Here is a 13,049-nt window from a genome sequence, read left to right as displayed (position 1 = left end):
GGTTGCTGTGGCTGTGGTGCAGGCCGGCAGCTGCAGCTCTGATTCTACCCCTAGCCTGGGAACCTCCATATGCTGTGGTACAGCCCTAAAAAAAAAAAAAATCCTCACTCTGATTAGAGCCACAGGAAACATCCCAAACTGTTGCCAAGGGTAGACTGTCGACCTGGACAGGCTGAATGGAGGGCGCAGAGGCCAAGGCCAGACCCACATGTGAAGTGCGTGACCTTTGGTCCTCTTTAACCCAGAGGGACCTGCCTCCAGGAAGCAGGGTCTCCAGTGGCCCTGGGCCCCAGGACAGGCCCACTGGAGACCATTCACAGAGCTGGCTTCAAATCCCGAGCGATGCATCTCCAAGGGGCCTTTCCAGATCAGCCAGAAACCCCCCAAAACTGACCTAGACCCAGACAAGCACGCAGATGCCACTTGTCCTGGACATTACCCTGGGACCAGTGCCGGTGCTGAGAGTGGTTTGTGGAAGAAAGGTCAGGCTAAAATGAGACTTTTTGGGAATTCCCTAGTAGCTCAGTGGGTTAAGGATCCGGTGTTGTCACTGCTGTGGCTTCGGTTTTATCCCTAGTCCAAGAACTCCCATGTGCCACAGGCATCCCCCACCCTCCCCAGATGGACCTTTTGAAGGTGGTAATTTTAAAAATATCTTGAAATTGGAGTTCCCGTCGTGGCTCAGTGGTCAAGGAACCCGACCAGTATCCATGAGGATGCAGGTTCGATTCCCCGGCCTCACTCAGTGAATTAAGGATCCAGCATTGCTGTGAGCTGTGGTGTGGGTCTCAGGTGCCGCTCAGATCCCGAGCTGCTGTGGCTGTGGTGCAGGCCCGTGGCTACAGCTCTGATTCGACCCCTAGCCTGGGAACGTCCGTGTGCCACAGGTGTAGCCCTAAAAAGACGAAAGACCAAAAAAAAAAAAAAAAAAAAAAAAAAAAAAAACAAACAAACAAAAAAAAAACTTGAAGTCAGAGTTCCCACTGTGGTGCAGTGAGTTAAGAATCCCACTGCAGCAGCGTGGTCACTGCAGAGGTGCGGGTTCGATCCCCACCCTGGCCCAGTGAGTTAAAGGATCCAGCTGTGGCTCAGATTCAGTCCCTGGCCAGGAAACTTACATATGCTGTGGGTTCAGCCATAAAATTAAGAAATAGAAACAACCTGAACTAGAATAGAAGTTGTGACAGTTAATTTTATATGTTGACTTGGCTGGGCCGTGGTGCCCCGACATTTGTTCAGACGTTACCCAGGGGGTTTCGGTGAAGGTATCTGGCCTAGGTTCGTACTGAAACTGGTGGCTTTGGGTAAAGAGGTGACCCTCCTTACGGAGCGTGGGTGCTGGGGTCTGAGTATCTGTGTCCCCAGATTCACCTGCTGAGACCCTCCTCCCAGAGGATGGCATTAGGGGTGGGGTCTTAGAGACCAGTCAATGCCCTTACAAACGGGGTCCCAGAGCACCCCCTCCCCTGCCCGGGATGCAGCGGAACCTGGAGATGGTTCTGGATTTCGGGCGATCCTGACAGTCCTCGCAGGGAGAAGCCCGCCTCCTTGGCCGTGGCCATGGCCGTGGGGGCGGGGATGCAGCTGCAAGCCACTGGGGGTGGAAGAGGCAGGCAGGCCATCGCCTACAGTCAGTCCCTGAAGGAGCGCTGGTTGCAGGCGTCCAGCCTCCAGAACCTGAGCGGATGCATTTCTGAGGTTTAAGCCCCAGGTCTGGGGCAGCGGGGTCTCGCTTCTGTGTCTGCACTGACAGCCCGAATCCCCAGCATGGATCTACCTCCTGCTTGGTTCCCAGGTCGGCCTAGACAGCCTTGCAGGTGGGCTTCCTTCTCTACCCACCCCCACCCCACCGCCTGAGAAACAGTCACGGTGAAGAGGAGGAGAGGAAAATCTTACCTCGCCCGCAGGGAGCCTCCTGAGCACCGTGCTATTTGTTCATTTGCCTTCAAATCCTGCGTTTATAACCCACGTGCCAGCCTTGGTGTGAATGCCCTATGTGTGTGAACCCACATTAACCACCTATTAACTTAGCTGCTTTATGAGGGAGGTATTATAACGATCCCCCGACACAAACGGGAAAACACAGGCCCAGAGGGGTTAAGTAACTTTCCCAACATCACACAGCTCCTGAGGAGCCCAGGTGGGACTTGAACCAGCATGCACTTACCAGTCTGAGCCTCCCGGGGGTGGTCTTCGGCCCCCTCCGGGCCGCCCCTCCCCCACCGCCCCAGTCCCGCTTGGAGGTCCCCTTCCAGCCCAGCCGCGCTCCCTACCATCTCCCTGCCTGCCACACAAACAGCTCTGCGCAGCCTTTCCCAGACCAGACAACACGAGTGCCAGCTCCCACCAGGCCAGGCCAAAGGAGCAAAGCCCGACTGGCTTCCCCGGCTGTCTTCTTAGAGCCTTTACTATGCAAATACGCTGCGGCAGGAGGCGGGGACCCACAAAGGATAGGGGAGCAAAGTTGGGTGGGGGGACCTGGGGCTGGGCTGGAAGGGGGCACTCGCCTGCCTGCCTACCCCCCTTCCTGCCTCTCATTCATTCATCCGTCGCAGCAGAGCTCTGACTCACGGAGGGCTGGAGGTCCCCGGACCGAGCGAGGGCGGCAGCCTGACCCTCGGCCCACCCTGGGGTGTTGGTGTTTGGAGCGGGGGCGGCAGGCGCAGGCGGGGCGGGGGCGCTTGGACGTTCTGCGCGACCCTGGGGCAGCACTTAACCTCCCACGGCCCCTGCAGCTGAGCAAGCCCTCCGCAGCGTCCCTGGACGCCCTCCTCCCTGGGACCTGCCCTGTCCCCAACCGCACCCAGGTTCTGGCCCGACGGACTGGGAGCCCCCGGCCCTGCGCCCGTCGGGGGCCCGACGGGCACCCTCGCGTGGGAAGAGTCGGTGTCCAAGCTTCCTTCCACCGCGCCCCACCCGCTCGCGGCCGAGGCCGGGGGCGGGGCCGGGGCGGGGCTGTGGGCGGGGCCGGGGGCGGGGCCCGGCCTGGCGCTTGGCCGGGACCCACTCGGCGTCCAGAGCCTCAGAGGCGCGGCGGGAGCGCGGCCGGTGATGGGCTCCCGCGGCCCGAGGTCGCTCGTGCTCGTCCTCCCGCGGCCCGGCGGCCCCGGCGGCCGAGGTCTCTGGGGCTCCGAGGGCTCCCGCGGTCCGAGTTCTCCCGCGGCCCGAGGTCTCCGCCCCACCATGCGGCTGAGAAGGTGAGCGAGTGCGCGGACGCGCTGTGGGCGCGGGGGACCGAGCGGAGGCGCCGCGTTTCAGAGCCGGTCCTGCGCCGGGACCGCTCGCCTGGCGACGCAGCGGAGGCGTCGGGCGGGGCCGCGGTTACCTGCGGGCGGGCGGGCGGACGGGCGGACGGCCTGGGGCAGCACAGGGAGGGCGGCGCGGAGACACTGGTGGCGCGCGGGTGTGCAGAGGCGGGGTCCCCGCCTAGGGAGGAAAAGGGGGCAGCTGGAAGGAGACAGGACGGAGCGACCCACGCTCACTGCCCTCCGCACTCCCTCGCCCGCCCGCCCGCAAAGCAGAAGCGGTGCACCGCGCTGTGCCAAGGTCACTCTTACCCACCCCAAGGCTGGTGCCCGGCGTTTGGCGATTCCCCCCCCACGCCCCCCCTCCGCCCTCAGCATGCCGGGGACTTCCCCTCCTGCACCAGCGAAGGCAACCTGGGGAGGGTGGGGCTGCCAGCCAGTCGCTCCTGGTCTTGTGCCAGCTGAGGGGGTGGATGACGGCTTCGCTCCCAGCTTTTTGTGCAAATGCCCCCTTCTGGGTAGTCTCAGGGTGGGCCGCCCCCTGGATGAGCTGGTGAAGTACCCATCCCCAGGTGTCCCACCCGCTCCTGGATCCCACCACCCAGCCCTCCCAGTTAGAAAGACAGGCAAAGAGTATTCCCACAAGAAGGGGAAAGCCCCAGGATGCCACAGCCACCAGCCACCCACAGCCCAGAGCAGGTGGCGCTGTTTCCCCCTCTGCCCAAGGAGGAGTCCTCTGGGGCAGGGGCAGTGGGCAGGGCATCCGGGAGGCCTCTGGGAGCGGGTGGCTGAGGCGGCAGGGCGCCGAGGCTGCCAGACTGACGGTACCCGGAGCCTGAGAGTCACAGGAGCATCTGCTGCCCCAGTGCTGAGCTGCCCACCACCTCGGGCAGAGCCACCAGACTGCGTTCCTTCAGAGGGTGTCCTGCAGCTTGCCGGCCCTGCTTGGGGGCATCTTACATTTCCTCTGCCTCTCAAATGTTAGATGCCCCCAAAGTGGTTTTTCCTGATTTTACACAATTTCTTGGACTCCCCCCCCCCCCCCCCCGCAAAGCCAGCTCCGCCCACCCCCCACCCCGTGGGGGGTGGGGGGTGGGGGTGGTGACTCACTTGACATCCTGCATCACTTGGTTGGCCCAGGAGCTGATCCCTTGCAGGGCTGCCAGACCCCTGGGACTTGCCACGCCGGGCAGGGAGGCGTTGGTCCTGGCTCCTTGCCCTGAATTCCTAGGGAAGTTGGGCCGCTGGCTGGCAGACTGTGGATGCATTCCCATTTCGGGGACAGGTGTCACTGGCCCCTACCCCCGTTTGGAAGAAGTGGGGCTCACCTGCCTTTCTGGTTGTTTCTTCCAGCCCCAGGCTGCTCCTCCTGCTGTTCTGTGGCCTGCGAGCTGGTAAGTGCAGACTCCCAAGCCCTTCCCTCCAGGCAGCGAGGCCGTGGGGTACAGCGGGGCCTCGCCACTGCCCTTCTCGCTTACCCAGGGGCCCTTGTGAGAAAGCTGGGCCCCCAAGCCTCGGGTGACGTGTGAGACTGAGGAGCACAAAGGGGAGCACCTGCCCAGACCCCGTGGTCCTTGTTTTGTCTCGTGTCTGGAGTAGGCGGAGCACGGTTCCTCCCCGGTGTTTCAGAACCTCCACTTTCCAGAGGGGCAGGGAGCTGGGCTTCCTGCTTCTCGTGGCCCCTTCATGGCCCAAAGCCACCAGCTTCCAGAAGAGCCCGAAACGTGGATGTGGCCTCGCAGCCGAGACCAAGGCCTCGCCTGGCCTTCTGGCGCACAGGGTGACGGGTCAGAGGGCACGGCCTCTTTCCCTGCTGAAGTTCAAGTGGTTGTAACAGGCCACAAGACTTCGCCGCGCCTTCTCTGATAGAGAGCCAGTAGCGTTAGAATGATGCTGTTGAGGGAGTTCCCGTCGTGGCACAGGGGTTAACAAATCCAACGAGGAACGATGAGGTTGCAGGTTCGATCCCTGGCCTCGCTCCGTGGGTTAAGGATTCAGCGTTGCCGTGAGCTGAGGTGTAGGTCGCAGAGGCGGCTCGGGTCCCAAGTTGCTGTGGCTCTGGCCTAGTCTTGGCAGCTACAGCTCCGATTAGACCTCTAGCCTGGGAACCTCCATATGCTGTGGGAGCGGCCCAAGAAATAGCAAAAAGACAAAAAAAAAAAAAAAAAAAAAAAAAAAAGAATGATGCTGTTGAGAAGCTGATGTTTTCTTTCAAAATGATTTTTTTAAAAAAAAAAAACCCTTTTATTTTGAATTCTTTATAAAATCCCTAGAACTAACAAACACAGTGGGGACTTGTCCTGGGTGCCCGCACCCCTGCTTCGCCCAAAGCTGGCCTCCCATGGGACAAGGGGAAACCAACACAGGAGGCAGCTTTCTGCCAATGTCCGAATTTTAAAAATGTGTTGCTTTCCCGTGTGTGTCTTGATGCGTCCGTCCCCTGGTTGGGTGCACCAGAAGCTCCCGGCCCCCAAGGGGGACTTGGCAGTTCGAGTCAGCTCGGGAGAGGAATATTCTGTACATTTTGAGTCGTTGCAGTGAGTCAGGAACGAGAGGTCAGAGCCATGGTGGGCAGCGACGTCCGGCTGGCCTGTGTGTCCCTGGAGGAAGGCAGCTTCGACTTAAACGATGTTTTTGTGTACTGGCAAATCAGCGAGCCGGGCAAGGCCAACGCCAAGTCCGTGGTGACTTACTACCTCCCCGAGAACAGCTCCGCCGGCCACAGTGACAACCACTACAGGGACCGGGCCTGGCTGTCCCTTGACAGCATGAGACAGGGCGACTTCTCGCTGCACCTGCACAACGTCACCCCACAGGACGAGCAGAAGTTCAACTGCCTGGTGTTTCGGAAATCCTTAGAGCTGAGAAAGATTTTGGACGTCGTGGTGTCGCTGCATGTGGCAGGTAAGACCTGATTTCGTCCCCGCCTATCCCAGAAGGGACCTTTCTTGTGTGGGTCACTCCCTGTGTCTTCCCCTAAAGTAGAGACCGTCCCTGTGGCAGCTTGGGGTCCGCTGGGTGTGAGGCTGCCGTCTAGAAAGATCGGTTGGCTCCTAAGAGAGCGTCCCGTGTTCCGAGAACTCCTCGTCTTGCTGTCTGTGCCTTGGATTCTCCGCCTCAACCCAAACTAGATTTTTTAAGGAAATTAGGAGCGAGTGCTATCAGACACTAAATGGGATCAGGATTTAGGGAGGCATTTCTTTTTCTTTTTAGGGCTGCACCTGCAGCATCTGGAGGTTCCCAGGCTAGGGGTCACATTGGAGCTACAGCCCCCGGCCTACACCCCAGCCACAGCAACACCAGATCCCAGCTGCGTCTGTGAGCTACACCACAGCTCACGACAACGCTGGATCCTTACTTAACCCACTGAGCAAAGCTAGGGATCGAACCCGCGTCCTCATGGATCCTAGTTGGGCTCGTTACCCACTGAGCCATGACGGGAACTCCCTTGGGAGAAAATTAAAGCCTCTCCAGGTTGCTCAGAACTGGGTTCCATGGAGCAGCAGTCAGTTGCCAGCCCGCCATGTCACTAGACACAGATTGGACCCACCTTCTTGGGCGGGAGGTGGGTGCCAGCCACTGCCCTCCGGGCTGCGTAGCACCCCCTGTTGGAGGCGGGGGCAACTCTTGGGCAGACCAGGGCCTTGCTGCCGCCCAGACCACAGCCTTGGTCCCGCCCCTGCTCCCGGGTCGGGGGGCACGGTGGCCGCCTCCCCTCTACCCTGGCCCCGGGCACCGTGCCACCCCCGCCTCTGACCTCGAGCACCTGGCTCCCCTCAGCAAACTACAGCATGCCCGTGGTCAGCGGCCCGTCCCAGGACGAGGAGCTCACGTTCACGTGCACGTCCACGAACGGCTACCCGCGGCCCAACGTGTACTGGATCAACAGGACGGACGGCAGCCTGCTGGATGGGGCCCTGCAGAGCAGCACCGTGTCCCTCAACGCCCGCGGCCTGTACGACGTGGTCAGCGTGCTGAGGATCGGACGGGCCCCCTCCGTGAACGTGGGCTGCTGCATCGAGAACGTGCTTCTGCACCAGAACCTGACCAGCAACCAGCCGGGTAAGGCTGCGGGTCTGCACGCCGACCTGCCCTGGGCGGGGGCGGCCGTGCCTTGGGGATCTTCTCAGGCAAGAGACTAAGCCCCTGGGCGGTGACGCGGCAGTGGCAGCAGAGGTGGCCCAAAGGGACAGGAGGTGAGAGGTGGCGCCACGGAGGCCGGCTGCCCAGGATGCTTCACCCCCACGCGCCGGGTCAGCCTGGGGGACCCATTTCACAGACGAGGGGCTGAGGCTCCGAGAGGTTGCTTGGCGTTTCAGAAGCCACAGGACGAGGCAGCAGCAGCCCCAGGACCGAAGCCCCTGCCCTGCCCAAGCCCCATGGACGTGTGTCCCCTGGCAAGCCGGAGCCCCCCACCCCTTGGAAGGGGGCAGGCCGGTGACTCCTCCGTAGAAGCCACAGGCTCTCTCGGTCCGTGTGTCCCTGTCACCGGTGTTGAGATGGGCAAGGAGGGGCGGAAGCGCTGAAGGAGGGGGTCGGGTGCAGGCCGGGGGCCGCCAAGACCACCACAGACCTGCAGGGCCCGCGTGGAGTGGGAAGAGACGCAGGACTCCTCTCTCAGAGACCGCAGGAATTTGTGGCGGTGACACGTCCCCAGTGCGACCCTCTGAGCGTGGGCCTCGAGCCCATGGCACTCACACGCCAAGAGGTGCCTCGGCCGCCAGGAGCCAGTGTGTTCTGGGCACTCTCCTTCCTGGGACATGGGCACAACCTTGGGACTCGGGGGTCACCGACTTTTGGCTGCACCCAAGCCCACGTCTGACTTCTGCTTCCCAGCCTCCCAGCCTGGCGCCGGGGAACAGGGAGCGGGAGGGTCTCCGGGGCGGCTGAGAAGCCCAGACCTCTGGGCTGCCCGGGCATCAGGACACGTCGAAAGCTTCCAGATGATTCTGAGATGCACGGGAGGCCCACCACTGTCTGGCTCGAAGCTCCTCCAGGTTTGGGAAACACGGGGCACTTGGATAGGCCCCCTGGGGAAGCTGAGGCTGGTCTGCCCGTGAGAACCCCCTCCATGGGGCCAAGGAGTCGGCCGTCTGGACCCGCCTGTGGGCTGTGGAATATGATGCAGCCGCTGTGGAAAAGCCTGCCGGCCCCTTACAAAGCTGCACACAGGACTAGCACGTGACCGGAATTCCACGCCTCGGTGTGGAAAACGAGACTCGAGCAAATACATTTGCCCGGCTTGTTCCCGATACACCAAAGGTGCAACGGCCCACGTGTCCTTGGACGGGGAGGGGCGAGCCCGGTGTGGACAAGTACTCGGCCGCGAGGAGGAACTGGGCGCTGGCCACGCTGCCGCGGGATCAACCGCGAACACAATGTGCAGCAGCTCCTGGGTGGCACAGCAGGTTAAGGATCCATCTGTGGCCCAGGGACTTCCATGTGCCACAGGCGCAGCCCCCAAAAAAGGATGCTCAGTGAGAGATGCCAGACACCCGAGGCCGCTTAGCGTATGCGATTCCATGTATACGAAATGTCCAGAATAGGTAGATCCAACAGACGGAGGAGATTAGAGTTTGCCAGGGGCTGGAGGAGGGATGGGCCTGACTGCTGATGAATAGGGCGTTTCTCTGGGGGGCTGAGAAAGCTCTGGAATTAGATAATGGTTCAGGCTGCATGACCTTGCGTACGGACGAAACGCCACTGAATTGTTCGCTTTCAAATACTGAGTTTTATGGTGTGCGAATTTCACCATGATTTTTTTTTTAAAGCCAGCCACGGAGCTGGAAAAACACGGAGTTGAATTGAAAAGGCCAAGAAGACCGTGGCTCCTGCCACGCTCCTCTGCGGGTGTGGACCGTTAGGAGGGCTGGGGTTACAGGTCGCGCAGGCAGGATGGGGAGCAGGGTCGCCCCAGGAAGAGGTGACGTGTCCCCTGGCGTGGAGAACCCTCTCCGCCACCCCTGTGGTTTGAGACTCACAGCGCGCCTCCGGGACGGCGACCACCCTTCCCGCAGCGCCCGCTCCTTCGGGGCGAGGAGCCCCTGCCTCCCGGCCCTGAGCCGTGGCGGACGTTCCTTTCTTGTAGAAATGTTCACCGGGGACAAGAAGAGCGTCCCAGACGGCCCGGCCCACGACACCCTCGAGGCAGGAAGCCGGCCGGTCCTCAGCGTCCTCGGCGTGCTGGCCATGGCCGTGGTCGTGGCCGTGGTCACAGGCTGGCTGTGCAGGAACAGGTGTCCCCACAGAAGCCACACAGGTGAGGCTCGTGCTGCTGGCGGGGCACGTTCATCTGGTTGGGGTGAGCCGCTGCAAGGTGCTGCTCTCACAGGAAGCTCGGTTTCATAGCCGTAATGTGCGGGAGCCTGGCAGCCGCAGCGCCGCCGGGTGTGGGCTCTCCGACAGCCGCACTGCAGGAGGGAGGTCGGTTTCCTGGGTTTGAGGGGGAACAGGGGACGCTGAATGGAGCAGTCGGGACCTGGCGTGTCTGTGGAAGCTGAGCTGCCTCCATCACTTCAAGGCTGCCTGTCCAGTTCTGGCCTAATGCAAAGACAGGTCCAGAACGTGTGCCGTGAAGGAGCAGAACTCATAGCGGAAGGGTTCCCCTGTGGTGCGGCAGGTTAGGGAGCTGGCATGGTCCCCGCAGCAGCTCACGTCGCTCTTGTGGCTTGGGTGTGACCTCTGGCCTGGGAATTCCACATGCTGCAGGTGTAGCCAAAAAAAAAAAAAAAAGCTCGCGGTGGAGAAAGCAGAGAAGCCCAGAAGGCGGACCCTGGGTCCGCCCAGGTGTCCACAAGGCCTGGGGACCCAGGCAGCCTGGTGGTGGAGGGTAGGGGGCATCACCTATTAAGGTCCTGTTAATGGGGTCAGGCGCCCCCACCTCGCCCCTAGGGGGGAGGGGAGGGGAGGGAGGCTGGATTTAGGGGTCAGCTCACAGGGGGCCCCGCCCCCGCCAGGCTGCCTGAAGTGCTTCCCACACGGACCTCATTTTGTGTTTTTTTATGCCCGAACCCACGGCACGTGGAAGTTCCCGGGCCAGGAATTGAATCTAAGCTGCAGCAACGCCAGACCCCATAACCTGCAGTGCTGGGCCTGGGGATTGAACCTGCACTTGCGCAGCAACCTGAGCCACTGTGGTCAGATTCTTAGCCCACTGCTCCACAGCGGGAGCTCCCCAGGCTTACCCCTTACAAAGCCTCTTCCTGCAACTTAGGGCGGCCGTCACCCCACTGCCCCGTGGGCCCCCACAGGAGTGGGGCCCCGGGACCTTCAGAGCCCCCCTCACCGCCCGCCCTGAGCGTTTCCGGTTTGTTCCACAGATGCCCGGGCTGCGAGGCCGGAGCTGGAACTTGCGGGTGAGTCTGCCAGGAGGGGAAGAGGCCCTTGGAGGAAGAGTGTGGGCCACGTGGACCCTAACTGCCCATTGTCTCCGTGTCCGCCTTGTGGCGCGAGGGCCACTCGCTGAGCAGGAAATGGTGTTTCCAGTGCCAGCGGCAGTGGAAGCCCGAGTGAAGGCATTTCCCACGGCCTGCGGGCTGTGAACTTGCTGACTGTGTGCTGCGGGGTTTCCCAGACCCGCGCAGAAGCAGCCTGGGACGCAGCCCTGCACCTGCCTGGACCCCTCTCCCTGCCCCCTCCATTGCGGCCCTGCCTGCCCCTGGGGGACCGTGGACCCCCGTCCAGCCAGTGCTCACCGCCCGGGGCAGAGGTCAATGGGACTCCTGCTCCAGTGTGGGAAAAACATGCCCGCTCAGGGTCTTTGGTTTCACATCCCATCAGCTGGTGCCTCAGGCTGCAAGGACTTTTGCGGTCAGGCCGCCGGGTGGGCCCGGGTGAGCCAAGCCACGTGGCTGCCTGGGGCTGCAGCCCATCCGCTCCGAGGCCAGTTTCCGATGACTCAGGAACTGCTTGTTAAAGACCCCGGGCAGCGACCTGAGGGTCAGACGAGAGCCTCTGCAGCGTTTCAACCCTGTCTTCAGCGTCCTGGGTTCCGAGAGGAGTCTCTGCCCCCGGAATGAAAACGAGCCCCCTCCGCACTCACGCCCGTCTCCCTCTTTCCTTCCAAGAGCTCGTGTGACGAGAGCACCCGCCCGGGACGAGGAAGGGCTCACCGGAGGGACCGCCAGCAGGGACATCGTGGAGGCCGCCGGAGGCCGACTGGGGCGGGAGGGGCGGGGGCACCATGCCCTCCGGAGCTGCAGGGACATGGAGCCTCCCAGCCTCACGGGCTCCCCCCGGCAGGACCCGCTGACCCCGGAGAGTGGGTGCTGGGCGCCGCCCCCATCCCGGTGGCCCTTATGAAAGGTCAGCAGCTCGAGACATGTGTCCCCAAGCGCGTGGGCTCTGCACCTTCACTGTCGGACTCAGAGCAAGGAGGACTTGCCGGCCCCCAGGGCCCGGGGCGCTGTTCCGCGTCCCAGCCCTGCTCGGAGGCCGAGGAAGGGCGTCCGGTTCAGAAGGAGGCCTGAGAGCCCCTGCTCCTTCTGGGGTGGCTGCCGCCGGGTCGCCCCAGGGGCAGGCTGCTGGCTGGTCAGGCTGCCGCCCGCCCCAGCCCGGCGTCTGCACAGTGTCTCGAAGCAGGAGGCGGGGTCCCTGGAAAACACCCAGCATTCTTGTCGCTCTGGGACACGCGTTGGCTGGGCCCGAAGCTACGTGTCCCTCCTCAAAAGCGCAGTGGGGTCCTGCAGGGCGTGTGTGGGACGGCGGGCCGGGCTTGGGCTCTGCCTGGAGGACGCACAGCGGAGAGCAGAGGTCGCTGTGTGGGCGGAGGCCGGCCTCCCGCCGCGGGGCAGCCTCTCCTCAAAGGCGGCAGCAATCCCTCCAGACGCCGGGGGCAGCCCTGCCACCCCTGCACTGCCGCGCACGGCCCCTCACCGGCCCCCCCGAGGACCTGCCCGGCAGAGACGGAGACCTCACCTCACACACCAGGCCCTGGAGCCCCAGGCCCACCGGGTGACCAGGGCCCGACCGCGGCCCAAGGCCTGACCCCCACCAGACGGCTTCCACGTAGATGCTTGGATCCAGTCTGGCGGTTGAGTGTTTCCAGAAGGTTCTGCACAGGAGGCTGCTGGGAACCCACTGTGCACACCCCCAGGAAAATGGGTGTGTGAGGCCTGCGCCTCCCAGACCCAGACTTTGTGCAAATCAACGAGACGGCTCAGCGCGGAGCCCGAGCCAAGGGCGTTCCAAGAAACTGTGTGTCTGTTTTCTGTACCAAAAATCTCACACAGCTTTGAATGCGTGTGATGCGGGACCCACGCGGGCTTTTAACACGGGAGCCTTGGAGGACAGCGCTCCTGAAAGGGGCTCCGGCTCCGAGAGCCGGCCACCCGCCCGACCACCTGGGGGACCGCCGCGTGCGCCTCACGCTGGGACACTGGCGGTGTGGGATGCCATGTGTGGACGTTTCTGGAAGCCTGGTTTTGGAGAATACAGGCCGTCGGCATTGTGTCTGTCCGCTTTGCTCAGTGTGCAGGGGTGGGCGTGGGGGCTGTGTTGGGTCCTGACTGCGGCCGGGGACCATGCCCTGGTCCCGTCCCCCAGGAGACCTTGCTCGAGGTGTGGGATGTTTCGGTTGTCACTCTTAGGGGTGTTACCGGCCGCTTGCAGGTGGAAGGTGGGGTGCAGCTCAGCGTCCCATGGCGCCCAGGACGGCCCCCCATCATGGGGCTCCCACCCAAAGGCCAGTGTCTGAGGGAGCAGCCACCACCCCGGGGAGGGCAGTGATGGCTGTAGGGAACCCCAGAAGGCCACCTGCTCTGCCACTGCCTGACCGTGGCCCCAGTGCTGTGACACCGTCGCCGG

At 62.7% G+C, this 13,049-nt stretch overlaps 1 protein-coding gene across 2 annotated transcripts; it reads left to right on the top strand.

Moving 5' to 3' along the window:
• ICOSLG (inducible T-cell costimulator ligand) lies at nt 3,012-12,696 on the top strand. Of its 2 annotated transcripts, XM_005657167.3 has the most exons (7): nt 3,012-3,197; nt 4,599-4,639; nt 5,775-6,149; nt 7,026-7,307; nt 9,334-9,504; nt 10,565-10,600; nt 11,312-12,696. In XM_005657167.3, the coding sequence occupies exons 1-7, from the start codon at nt 3,052-3,054 to the stop codon at nt 11,320-11,322; spliced, it is 1,062 nt and encodes a 353-aa protein (XP_005657224.1). In that variant the 5' UTR covers nt 3,012-3,051; the 3' UTR covers nt 11,323-12,696. The 2 variants fall into 2 exon arrangements, with proteins under 2 accessions (XP_005657224.1, XP_005657223.1); XM_005657166.3 differs by having other exon boundaries at nt 10,565-12,695.

This window comes from Sus scrofa, chromosome 13 (assembly GCF_000003025.6).
Source record: "Sus scrofa isolate TJ Tabasco breed Duroc chromosome 13, Sscrofa11.1, whole genome shotgun sequence".
NCBI lineage: Eukaryota > Metazoa > Chordata > Mammalia > Artiodactyla > Suidae > Sus > Sus scrofa.
This window is presented reverse-complemented; position numbering and strand designations above follow the sequence as displayed.

What these genes read in the sequence shown, in the direction of transcription:
- ICOSLG (XM_005657166.3), top strand. Translation starts at nt 3,052, where the DNA reads ATGGGCTCCCGCGGCCCGAGGTCGCTCGTGCTCGTCCTCCCGCGGCCC. An exon ending in GTTCTGTGGCCTGCGAGCTG is followed by an intron (nt 4,640 to 5,774) that starts GTAAGTGCAGAC and finishes GTACATTTTGAG; the next exon opens with TCGTTGCAGTGAGTCAGGAA. An exon ending in CCTGACCAGCAACCAGCCGG is followed by an intron (nt 7,308 to 9,333) that starts GTAAGGCTGCGG and finishes CCTTTCTTGTAG; the next exon opens with AAATGTTCACCGGGGACAAG.